General features: G+C 36.9%; 1 protein-coding gene across 3 annotated transcripts in view; it reads right to left on the minus strand.

Moving 5' to 3' along the window:
• The window catches only part of ARHGAP6 (Rho GTPase activating protein 6), a 471,152-nt gene that overhangs the window by 30,518 nt on the left and 426,741 nt on the right, over positions 1-13,893 (minus strand). For all 3 annotated transcript variants that reach the window (XM_081276553.1, XM_081276554.1, XM_081276555.1), the window contains exons 6-8: positions 10,631-10,686; positions 7,401-7,551; positions 6,223-6,371 (exon numbers count right to left, since the gene is read on the minus strand). In XM_081276553.1, the coding sequence (XP_081132679.1) occupies positions 6,223-6,371; positions 7,401-7,551; positions 10,631-10,686 (356 nt within the window). The remainder of the gene's footprint in view (positions 1-6,222; positions 6,372-7,400; positions 7,552-10,630; positions 10,687-13,893) is intronic.

Consider the following 13,893-nt stretch of genomic DNA (forward strand, 5'->3'; position numbering starts at 1 on the left):
GATGCTTTGTGAGATTGGCTGAGTATTGTCTTAGGAGTAATTCCTATAAGTTGAATTATAATAAGAGATAAGAGAAATTTTAAAGGCTTGGAATTTCCTTTTTAAAATTTTTAGTTGTAGATGGACACAATACCTTAGTTTATTTATATTTTTATGTGATGCTGGGGATCGAACCCAGTGCCTCACACATGCTAGGCAATTGCTCTACCACTGAGCTACAACGCCATCCGTAGAACTTCTTTTTACTCATTTGGTTCTTTTTTTTTCACACAGGAGAGAGAATCTGGGTAAGTTTCTCTAGGCTGTGATTTCTCCACCTCAGCATTAGTGACATTTGGGGTCAGAAATCTTTGCTGCAGGGGCTGCGCTGTATGGCAGAATGTTGACTGGCCTTAGTCAACTAAATGCTAGTAGTATCCCTCCACATCCAGTTGTTTCCTAACATGGCCATATGTCCTCTGAGGGACAAAATTTCCCTAGTTGAGAACTACTGGTCAGTGTGAATTTTTATTTCTCTTGTCAATTCTAGCTGAAAATCTAGGACTATTGAGGGTAAGGATGTTTTCTCTGGGAAGATATACACAGCCTTTGAGATGTACATGGGTGTCAGCATAGAATTCAGGAGTCTTAACGAACAGCTGAGATGAAGGTCCCTGAGTTTTGCCCTCTTCCTGTCGAGCACAGAGCTGCTGGCCACCTGTCCTGCAACTCTAGTGTGGCACACGGCTTGCTTTATTTTTAGAAGGTGAGGCCATTTTCAGGTAAATGATTTGGTGCCAAGGGAAATTATTCTGTGCAATAAACACTAGGAATTTAAAAGAAAGCATCCTTTCTGCAGAACCTTCCATTTCTCTCTCTCTCTCTCTCTCTCTCTCTCTCTCTCTCTCTCTCTCTCTCGTCTTCTCTCTCTCGGAAGGAAAACAAATCATTCATTTATTAATTTTTTTTCTTTTATCTTGTTGATGTAAAGTTTGACAAGTTTTCATTTCTCTTCCTGGAAATTCATGGTTAAGGATAAAATCAAATCCGTGTCATTTTCAAATTCTTCCATTTAGAACTCAGAGGCAAATTTAGTGCTTCCCCTCCCCACTTTAAAGTAATATTAGGGTTTTCTCCATTTTCAACATTAACAAATGGAAGATTTTGTTTTCTTTTAAAAGAATGTTTAGTACAAGGACAATCCAGAGTTCTGTTTCCGCTCTATCCTTCTCTGGTTGCTATTCTGGGAATGCAATACAATCCGTCTGTAAAATTGCACATAGATTCCAGCTGCGGACCAGGCTGCTGTGGTTTGTTACCACTTTTTGGTTTTGCTTTGTTTTTCCGTTTTATTGTTATTTAAACTGGAAAGGGGATTTGCTCCCAGACATCTTCCACCCTTGCTCCCCATGTTTCAGCATATATTTTAATGTACATATATGCTGTGTCTAGGTAGTACATGCACTGGAGGCCAGGACATTATTGCATTATTTAATCAGCCAGCCAATACAAGGAAAACTTTTATCTTCACTAAATAAGCAACCTGGATCATTTTCTAAGCCTCATATAAATAGCTCACATTTATCAAAAGTTTAGTGTGTACAGACTCTGGGATAGGGGCTTTGCTCAGACTATTTCAACTCTTTCTTAGTATAAGCTCCCAAAGCAGCTGCTGTTGTCTTTATTTTATAGATGGGGTGGCCCCAGAGCTAGAGCTAGGAGTCAGTGCAGTAAGAAGGGATGCTATTGGCCACACTCCAGGTGGCCTCATACTCTGTCACATGAGTGCACCTCCTCAAGTTGGCTGTAGGCTTGGCAGACCCTGCTGTGGCATGGGGAGATGGGAAAAATGAGCTTTAAAGCTGGGCTGGAGGAGGCAGAGGCAAGGCAGGCACTGATCCTGCCAAAGTTCCAAAGCCAATTTACCACTTCCTAGAGGCATTTACCTCCTAAAAGATCAGTCATTTCAGCTCTACATTGGTTCTTTTTTGCCTTGTATATAAACCCTTTGAGAACTCTATGCCAACTATGGACTCTCTCACCACACGAGCCCATATTCACACCACATTTTCCATGCAATGCCAGGGGGTTCTTGGATTCTCTGAAAAACCAATGCTCTGGAGGTTTCAATTTTGTTTCTATTCTATTGTTTCTAGAAGAAATGAAATATTTCTTAGATTTGGGAATTTCTCTTTTTCCTAAGTGGCAAAGCAAATAGCAAACTAAACAAAATGGAATAGAACAAGAGAGCAAAACACCACAATTCAATAAAATATCACTATTTTTGCTTCAAGAAAAGCACTGATTGATTAGTAAACAATTTTCCTCATGCCTTTCTTTTAGATATCTTTCAAGTCCCACCAACTAATGGTGTATTGGATTTCAAGCACCTACTAGAAAGGAAATGTTATGTTCACTTTATAGATGAGGAAGCTCAGACCTTCCCCAGCTCCTTCCTCTTCCTCTGTTTCATCATAACAAGGTCATGCAGCAAGGTGTTGACAGAGCACGTGTGAGCTTTAGGGCTACTTGACAATCTGGTTTAGTTCTCTTCCTTTTTGTAATCCATAAAACAGTGACAACAACAACTGGATAATATAAAGTAACAAATAGGTAAGAGAAGTTGGAAATGCTTTGTTTCTTGGCCTTATTTAATAATTAGATTTGCAGCCTTTCTCTAGTCTGTCCATTCTGTGTTCTCTTCCTGCTCATGCCAAATCAACTAAAATCTTTTAAACATAAAAAACTTTTTCTTTTTTCTCTATCCCCACCCTTAACTTGCACTCAAGCTAACTCCTAACCCTATGCCATGATTATGTGGTCCATCTACTCAATCCCTTTCCACCCTTTGATATGTTGCTTACATTCTGTCTCCTACATGGAGCCATTCCTAACTCTTCTGGTCCATGTTCATTCCTTCTCTGAATTTTGACAGTGACTTTGCATTGCATTCCCTAACTCTACCTTGTGTCCTCACCTCTCCTGCACCTCCTAGATGCCACAGCATATCAGAACAGTCATTGGAAAAATTCCTAAATGGCAATAACTGGTTTAGAGGAACTCAGGGAAAGTACTCAGGACACACAAGACTCAAATACCAAGATCACCCTTAAATGGAAACATTTTTAAAGGAATTGCTGTTTTCTGTATTGCTATTGATAAAAAGCTTCCTAACTCATCCTCTTCCTGTCTCAAATAAATCTACAGCATGAATTATATCACCTGTTACCAAAGCCTTCCAAATATTCAGGTCTTAGTAGAAAGAATCACCTAACCCAACAGAGGAATGAAATACTCTATGAACATGGCCCAATTTCCTCTTGTTTTCTCAGTACTGACTCTTCTCTGTAGTGTTTACTTGGCTGAACTGGCTGTTTGCTTTTATGTGACTTCAAACCTCTTCAGGGAAGCAATAATGTTCTTATGTTTCAATAATGTTCTTATTTTAATCATTGGCCATTAGTCCTTCATTTTGATGCAAGGTTAATCCAAGAGTGTCTGGAAACCTTCATGATCCCTTGCTTCTTTGTACAAATTTATTGTTACCAGGATATTTTTATATTACTTAAAGCAAATTAGGCCTAATACACTGTTTAGTGCCTTCAAAGAATTTATTTTTTGGAGATAGAATCTTGCTACGTCTTGTACTTCTGGGTTCAAGCAATTTTCCTGCCTCATCCTCCCAAGTAGTTGGGACTATAGGTGTGCACACTGTGTCTGGCTCCTAGTTGGAATTTACATTCCCTGAGTTTAGATGATAAGATCCAGGTATAGGAAGGCAAATAGATTTGTCTAAGTACACATAATCAGTGGATTATAGAACCACCAGAGCTTTACAATCAGGGGTAATTCTGACTCCTCTCAACCCAAGTAGAGACTTGGCATGTTTTGACATATTTTTGGCTGTTACAGCTTGTGTTTGGGGCATATTACTACTGCTATCTAGTATGTAGAGGTCGGGATGCTGCTAAACAAACTACAGCATACAGGGCAGCATCCACAAGAAAAAAATACTTGGTGCCAAATTTCAATCATGCAGAAGCTACAAAAACCTGAGATGTACCCTCAGTAGAATTTCAGTTTATTTCTTCTAAATCCTAGTTTACATTTCTTTTATCAGTAAGTTAGAATGGCTTGGGTTTGAAGCACAGCTGGACATTTACTAGTCATAAAATCAATCTGACCACTAGCCATTATGACAACATTGTGTGAATTAGAAAAAAGGAGGGCCTTCCTCATGATATTTTACTATCATCTGCTAGGATATTGTCCTAATAACTCTTCAAGTCTACAGTGGCCATTAGGTACATGACACCTCCTCAGAGTGATGAAATGTATAAATGTGCCACTTGCATGACCCTTAGTGAAGGTTCCCTGTGGGGTGCTGGGTAACTTACCTAACCCTTTTGGCCCTAAGTTTCCACCCTGAAACATGTAGACAATGATATCTCTTTTGCCTGTTAGAATTTCTTTGTGTGTTTGTGTATGTGTGTACACATAAATATTTTATATAAATATATTTACTAAGCCAGCACATGGGAGGAGAGACATAAATTGTAGCTGGTATTACAACATGGTAAGTTTCTTATACCTATCAAAGAATGTTTTATTTGATCATAGGCAATGGAGTCTTGTTCAGCTTTGGAATGGAAAAATATCTGAAAATAATTCTAAAAAGGCAATATTGTATAAAGTTTGACTGGACTTTTCACTTTCCTCAATGCATTATTAATCACCTGAGACCCAACCTTCTTCTTCTCACATAGCACATAGGGAATGTCACAGAGGCAACGGGTGTACCTTCTGACATGAGGCTCTGTCTTTACCTAGTTATCAGGCAGATGACTCTACATTTTCTGTTAAATCTTCAGTCGATAAAGGCTGACACCCAGACAGGTAATATAACTATGTAACAATTATGAGAATTATAGTACTTCCATTAAAGAGCTGTGTATGCTGAAATGAGGTGTCAGGGTCATATTATGAAACCTGAAGCTAGCAGGGGTTTCACTAATTATAACTCCCATAGAGATAAATGGCTAACTCAGGAAAGTTCCATTCTCACACTCACATGGAGGAGGGGGAGGAGAAATGCAGAATTGCTTTTCTAGATTAGAGTGAAAAAAATGCACATGACCATCTACATTGGGAACTAAATTTGACAAGACCAGAACTGAATCCACGATATAGCTGAGCTCTGTTTAACAGTTATTTAAATAAAAGTTCCTATGGTTAAGTAAATTTGGGGTGGCTGTAGCTTCTTCTTGTTGATTAACAGTGCATGTTAGTTAGTATATTTAAGGGTTTGAGCCCTCCTGGGAAATCGGATGGCAAGGAGATGTTTGACTGCATGGGATCAGAGGAGAAAGGGCTTTTTTTGTGAAAGTGAAGATTAAACAGAGTAACTGCTAGTAGGCCATTTAAAATAGAAGCCAACACTTCCTTTGTCCAAGGACGAAACCAAAAAAAAGATCTTGAAAAACATTTTGAAGCATGAGAGTGACCAAACAAAAAATAAAGCCCCAAACCTCAGATCAGGTAATCACTGTGGCCTGAGTCATATCTAGGTTCAACCAGAACATGCCTAAATGGTCTGTGGGATTATGCTTAACCTTCCTTTATCAGTTGACACTATGTGACATTGAGATGCAACAGCAAAGATTAGACCTTCCACTGCCCTCTACATCTGGTTTGGAAGAAGACTGACTCTCTATTGCATTCAGCAAATCCCTATTAACGGGAGGAGTTTTAAGGAGAAAAAAGACTCCTCTCAGTGAAGTTCTGGACTTCTTGCTCCTAGTACAGATGAGACCCCCAGAGACAAACTAACAAAGTAAGAATGGGATGTCTTATTTGGGCTCTAAGTTAAAGAATCAGATCAAACCAGTTACAAGGTTGGTAGCCTCCTCTCACCCCCACTACTCTACTTTCACATGATTGCAATCACCTCTATAGCACGTTGTTTGTCTTCTCTTCACAAACAAAAATTCAGGGTCTTGAGTAAAGCATCATCATGGAAAATGACAGTATCATTTGGAAGCATCCTTGAAGCATACAAGGAGGCTAATGTGTGTTTAGGGACTGCCCTCCAAAGAAGATTTTGTATTGATTTCTTTCTTTATAGACAGGTCAGAGATGGAAGGTGTAATTTTCTTCAACTGATGGCCATATTAATGGATTGCCCTTTTAAAAATCAGGAGAAAGGAAGAGTCACATCATCCATGGAGGTGAAGGGGTCCATACCTCTTGCCCATCTTTGCTGACATTGTCATCAGCATGCCTGGCCACGATGGAAAGGAACTGTAGGAGGCGATGGAGGGTGTCGCAGTTGCAGGGAGGTAGAAGGTAGATGAGGAGCTGTAAGGTGCCCAGCTGTTCCTCTGGCTCCAACACTATGAAAGGCAGAGAGAATTGCTCTAAGTGAGAACGAGGGGAGCTCACATGGTTCAGACACAGAGAAGGAAGGGAGGAGGAATGACCTCTTTTCAACTGACTTTACCAAAAATGTTACCAAGGAAAGCCAGTTTATGCCTTCACCTTTCTCCCATTACTTTAGCAATTTAGTCATAAGGTTCTATGACAGAACAATTAGACCTGGGGAAATAGAACATCTAGAGACTTCATGAGAAAGACGGTTCTATTCCCCTTACTTTCATCTCCTTCCTTTCTCTGGCATTACTCATCCTGATTTAATGGATTTCAGTCTATTGTTGGTAAATATTTACTAACAATGGCCTTGAATTGATAGATGTTCTGAAATTTGAACTTATAATGGATTTGAGGTCGTTTCCTGTTGACAAATACACAAGGGACAGATTTTTTTTTTTTTGGTAATACCTGAGACATGTAACAAAGACATGGTTTTGTTGTTCTCTTGTGATCCCTTTTGAATCAAAGCACTGGAGGAAGACATGCATGCAGGATGATACAGCTCTGCCCTATCTCTCCTCTCCCTAGATCTCCATGGAGTCTTTATCTGCAGCCCCAGAAGCAGGTACATTAAAAGTCCTGAAATTGAGCTATGCCATCTTACTTCTCCTGAAATGTTTTATGCTCACTTTCCTCCTTCTACTTTCTTTGACTCCTTCTTCCTTGTACTAGAATTATCAGCTCATTTTTTAGGCACAGACTCACTGTGATCTTTCACTGGTACTCCAAGCATCAATTTATAGCACTTTTTCCTGTCCCGGGGGTCATTTGAAAGCATACCCAATTCTTCTTGACTATTTCCATTTGTTTTATTGCAAATTATTCTTAATAATTCTACCTAGAGTAAACCTCAGAAAATTCCCCAAATACCACATTCATTAGAGACTGATGAATAAGGACAAAAACAGTTGTTGGCAAACACATTTCATGAGTGAGCTGGACATCCCAGTATTCCAGGGATACTTTCCCACAAATATGGCTGTACTACGTACAGAGAGTGTTGATGAAAGCTGTGTACAGCTCTCTAGTAAGAAGGGGATCTGGCATGTCCCTCAGGAACTCCTTCAACAAGGCTGCCACATCATGAACACTGTGCTCTTCTTCCAGAGAGACGTCAATCCCACGGTCAAATTCCTCACGTAACTGGAAAAACAATGGTTCAAGTGGCAGTCACATAACATACCTCAATGTTCAGAGTCCACCAAAAGAAATGTTTTGATGTGTACCATCTGGTACTAAGTCTGCACAGACCCCAAGAAGTAAAAGTAAACAACATAATGCTTTGATCCTCAGAGTCTATACAACCTGGCTATGAATATATATGTATTTATATCCATGACTACATGTAAATATACATACACATACACACATACACATTCCTATGACTAAGTATACATATACAAGTTTAAATGTCTTCTTAAATAAAACTATCTGTGCATTTCCTGTTAATGATGGAAGCAAGGGGTTCAAAAATCACAACCAGAGTATTGGGAGGAAGGGCTAAGGGACAGAAGAGAACTTGGGTTAATTGTAATTATGGGAGGGAGAAATCAACCTATTGCACACTAGTTATGCATGTTACTAATTCTGATATGTTGGAATTTTTATATTTTATTAAGATACTCAACAAAAAAACTAGAAGACTATTCTGCAAATAATGAAACTAAAAACCCTGATAAGATATTTGTAACTAAGGCTTAAAAGATGACAAAATTTAAACAAAGGCTATCTTAGATTTGTCAATTACCAGAAGGATTCCCTGCCTTAATTTTTATACTAGGTCTATTAATACTTACAACAGCAGGAAAACACAACAGTAAGAAGAGCATAACAACTTCACATCATACTTTCATCTTTGACCAGCTCAATTTCTTTTATGCATTATTCTTCATTGTAGAAATAATTATGCAAGTCTATGAATTTACCCTATGCAATTAAGTATGCATATGAGAGCTCATTTGTTCAATCATTCATTCATACATTCATTCAACAAACATTTACTGCATTTTTCCTGTGTGCTAGACTCTATTACAGGCCTTCCAAGTACACTGGTAAATAGAGACATATTCCTACCCTTCTCCATCTCTCAGACTAGTTGAGACAAAGTGATAAAGAGATAAACTCACAAATGATTAGCTATTCTTGTGTGTGTGTGTGTGTATGTGTGTGTGTGTGTATGTGTATGTGTGTGTTTTGCTGGGGATTGAACTCAAGGCCTTATGCATGTGAGGTAGGCACTCTACCAACAGACCTATATCCCCAGTCCTAGCTATTCTTTTAAAAAATAGTGTTCTGAGAAAAAAATGTCCAGAGTGCTAAGGAGTGGTATAATAAAGTAGAATGGTGAGTGAGTTAGAACATATTGCATACTTGGAATCTAGTTCTAAGGAACCACCAATTCGATTTTATTGAGTAATCCTTAAATAAACCTCCATGCAAAGATTCTCCTTTAACTGGATCAAGATATGACTGATGAAAAATTTCTGGCACTCTCTATTTGTCTACCTGATGTGACTACCCACCACTATCCTGAATTGGTCAGTGATTCCAGGCAACTCACTATCAGTGAGTGTCAGGAAGGTAGAATGGAGAGGGCTTCCATCAGCACTACTCCAACAGTGCTCATGGAGACACGTGTTTCTTTTCTGAGCACACACATGCAGAAAGAATGGACTGTTCAAAGAGCTTGGCCAATAAAGTAAGAGTGACTAATTAAATTGTGTGATTTTTGAATTGACATTCTAAATTTCTCTAAGCCTCAAAAGAAGAGAGTGAGGGGGGTGACTTTCACAGCTGGTGGGTGGATTTATTGAGATGATATTTGTGAAAATATTCTGCAGTTCTGCACAGGTGAGAGGTCTAGAAAATGTTGCAATGCTATCTTCTTTCTTGCAAGTCCAGAGAGAAATGAATTACAGTAGATGGGGTAGAGAGAGAAGATGGGAGGGGAGAGGAGGGGGGATAGTAGGGGATAGGAAAGGTAGCAGAATACAACAGTTACTAATAGGGCATTATGTAAAAATGTGGATGTGTAACCGACGTGATTCTGCAATCTGCATTTGGGGTAAAATTGGGGGTTCATAACCCACTTCAATCTAATGTATGAAATATGATATGTCAAGAGCTTTGTAATGTTGTGAACAACCAATAAAAAAAGAAATATAAATGTTGCTTAACAATCTTTTGTGTGATCATTAAGAATAAAAACCCACAAACCAATCAAAGAGTTTCTACTTCTGAAAGTGCTTTTTATCTTGATAAAAAGTGAGGGGCATTTATTTCAATTACTTTTGATAATATAAACAAATATCATTTCATCAGTTCCATCCAACTGAAATTTGTTTATATTTGGCCTTTTTTGAGTTGGTGTGTTCCTTATTTCCTTCTGTTGGAACCAACAGAAGGGAAAATACCATTTAAATTTTGTTTCACTAACAAATGAACTATTTTTTCAAAGGATTCAAAGGATGGTTTGCCTTTTATGAAGCCATCATTAACACAGAGACCTGTCTGATCATAGGAACCTATTCTTGACAGTCGAATATCAAACTTCTGTTGCAAGAATGTTGTATAGTACTGAGGGAAACCAAGGACTATGGTTTCATGATAAAAGAATTGGAAATCAATTGTTCTGTGGAAGCTTAAGAATTATTTTGGGGGCTGCGGTTGTGGCTTGGTGGTAGAGCACTTGCCTAGCATGTGTGAAGAACTGGGTTCAATTCTCAGCACCAGAGAAGATAAATAAATAAATAAAGGAAAAATCAAAAGAAAAAACAAAAACAAAAGAAAAAAAGAATTTTGAAAGAATAAATGCATAAACATAGTATCTTATATGATGAGAATGTTAATGACATTTTTATGTCACATTTTAGTAAAAACAGGCACAATCATTTTTTACTTAGTATCACTTACTGATTAGGTACTCTCTGAATATCCTGCTTTTACACTTTCAGTAAGATGTTTATCAAATGGTTTTCTTTGACTGAACATGGCAAGGACATTTCTACACATTTTCTTTCAATTGCTTGATCCTGACTCTATAACAACTTTTCTGAGCTTCTGAGTTGTTGCATTTTATCTCCTAGAACTAAATTATACTATAATCAATTAGAGGGTACATAAAATATGTTCAGAAGGTAATTTGCATAAACTTGAACTAGCACATGGTAATTCAATTAAAAGTCAAATGAAATGGACAATACACTCTTGACCTTTCACTTACTTGTCTCACTCTCTTTTTTGAGCTTCCTACTCGGAATATCCCCACTGTCTGGAGACCTGTAAATAAGCAAACACAATCAATAATCTTTGTTTTATGTCTGGAGATTCTGGAGGAAATCAAAATAGAAAAATAACAGAATGCCATTACAGTACCATGCCATGCAGAGCAACAGTGGCTTTACAGTGTATACTAACACTTCCTTATCCCGTACTACTTATATTCTCTGGATGCCAAAGGGTTAGCACTTTCACCATCAGATTCATTCTGTATAAAGGTTTCTGATGAAAAATTTCCATATGATATTATATATTTCTGCAACTTCTCCATATGAGAGAAAAATTGTAACATTTTTCCATTATTCAGAAAATTACCTAAATGTGAATTTTATATGGATTTTAGTTTTTATCATCAACTTTAACATAGATGTCTCTTATTTGTCTGATCACTAAAATGTATCTCTTAAGGAAAATCTACAAAATGCAGAAAAATGTAAATAGTACTTTAAAGATACCTAATACAGAAATAATTACTTAAAATTTTGGTTTATTTTTATCTAGTCTTTTATATCTATATCTATATAAACATAAATTTATATCTATGTATATATAATCATATCTGTATATAAATATGTAAATACATAAAACATATATTTACATATATATACACACACAGACACACACAGATATATATAGAGAGAGAATGCCACCACCTTCCCTCAATATTATGCCACAAATCTTCATGTCATTAAACACTCCTCCTTTGTAAATGTCATGTGAAATGGATGCAAACTACTTTGTTGTATGAATGGATCATGATTTGCTCCAAATTTCCCCCAAATGGTGTATAAGTCTCCCCAAAATACCCAGACTTGCTTTGTTATGATAAATGGCCCTACTCAGAACAAATCTGTTCGCATGTCTTTGATCACATTTCTGATTGTCTTAGGATCATGTCCTAGATGTGGAATTATAAGGTCAATGCATTAAAAAAAATTACCCTACCTACAACATAAGTAGTATTCTAAAAATTAGCTCTAAAAAATCTCTATTTTTTTTAAAAAAAATGTAATATCATTACCACATAGTAGAAATTTCAACAATAGTTCTTTAATAGTATTAAATTTCCAGTTAACATCCATATAAGGTTCACAAAGCATGACATGGTCAATGTGTCTTTAGTCTCTTAATTCACATGTTCCCCCCTCCTTCTGGCTCCCCCTGCTACATAATAAGGGGTTTGACAAACAGCATTGATTTCCCACTTTATATCTTCCAATCATCTGTATTTGGACACTATGTGGTTTCTCTATCCCCTTTAACTCCTATAAAGAGATAGTTAAGGTGTAATTTTGGGGTAAGAATACTTTACAAGAGGCATTGTGTTCTTCCTTCAGGGGGCATAGAATGTCCAAAAGGCTCTCCATGTTCCTTTGTGAGTCATTAATCATTGTCACTGATAGGCATCATCTATACTTATTGTTTCATTGGTAGCACATTCTCTCTTCATTTGGGGATAATCAGTTATGAGAATGATGTCAGACTGAAACTGCTAATGGCCATTCGAAGCCATGTGAAGACAGATGATCTGAGAGTAAAGCCATAAAACAGACCACTCATGGCATTATTCAAATCCTGGATTCAGCTGAACCTAGATCTGACTCCCAAGTTATTAATAGGGACTGTTAGTTTTTTTAGGAGGAGAGCATTTTGTTTAATATAGTTTTACTGGGCTTCCTTTCTCCTGCCAATAAAATAAATTAACTTGGAAAGAATTAAAATCATCATAATATTATTTCTTTTCACACAGAAACAAAATGTACCTCAATCTGTAAGTCATGTTTTATATATCTTGGTAGAGTTTTGCAGTTTTCTTCATGGAAGTTTTTTTTACATATCATTACAGAAATTCTGAGTATATGTTTTTATATTAATATGAATAATTTTATTATTGTAGAACATAATTGATTATTGCTTTTAAATTGAAATAAATATTTTATATATTAATTTTATGAACTTGCCATATTAAGTGTTAACAGTTTTTTAGTTGGCTTTCCAGATGTTTTTAAAATTAGAAAAGATAATATCCATAAATATCCCATTTATCAGTTTTGTATCTTAGGGTATTATCCTAGATTTCCATAATAATTTAAGAGAACTGCACTGAAAAGCTGGTTATTGCTGATTTGCAAAAGTACAATTTGATGCTTTGCTTGAGGATGAGATGTTGCTTTGCATCTATTTATCAAAGGACTTCCATCTCCTTGTCACTGCCATCAATTATTACACCTGATAACATTTTATTTTTTTTTTTTTTGGTACTGGGGATTGAACTCAGGGACATTCAACCACTGAGCCAAATCCCCAGCACTATCCTATTTTGTGTTTTATTTTGAGACAGTTGCTTAGCACCTCGCCATTGCTGAGGCTGACTTTGAACTTGAGATCCTCCTGTCTCAGCCTACTGAGCTGCTGGGATTACAGGCATGTGCCATCACACCCGGCTGTGCACCTGATAATTGAAGCCAACTCCCAATGTAATTTATTGCTTCTTTGTCTCTGGGAGTTTGAGAACAGAATAATTAAGGTATTTAGAATAAAATAAAGAATTACATTTTTCATGTCAAAATGAGCATACCAAGTATCCCCTTCAAAATTCATGCAATGATTTAATTAAATAATACATGTAGAATACTTAATACTCATTTACTTCATTCAGGGTCTATTTCTCCATATATAATAGTATGCAGAAATACACCCTGAATGAAGTAAATGAGTTGTCATATGTGCAAACTAAAAAAAGTTAATGTAATAGGAAGTTTTAGTAATTTTAATTTCGGCTACACTTAATTTCTTATTCTCAGATGATTTCTGAATAGTTGAAATTTCTACAGACGTCAGATATCACATAGAAATTTTCTATAGAGGTAGGACTATTCATTTTTTTTAAAGAGAGAGAGAGAGAGAGAGAGAGAGAGAGAGAGAGAGAGAGAGAGAGAGAGGTTTTTAATATTTATTTTTTTCGTTTCCGGTGGACACAACATCTTTGTTTGTATGTAGTGCTGAGAATCAAACCCGGGCCTCACGCATGCAAGGTGAGCGCGCTACCGCCTGAGCCACATCCCCAGCCCGACTATTCATTTTTCTGAATTTCTCCCATCTGTTTTGAAACATTCATTTAAATTACATTATCTCTGCAATTACTGTACTATTTCACATTTTAAAACTGGTTTAAAAAATAATTCATTAGCCAGGCATGGTGGCACA

The sequence above is a fragment of the Spermophilus citellus genome (genome assembly GCF_964194105.1).
Source record: "Spermophilus citellus genome assembly, chromosome: X".
Classification (NCBI taxonomy): Eukaryota; Metazoa; Chordata; class Mammalia; order Rodentia; family Sciuridae; genus Spermophilus; species Spermophilus citellus.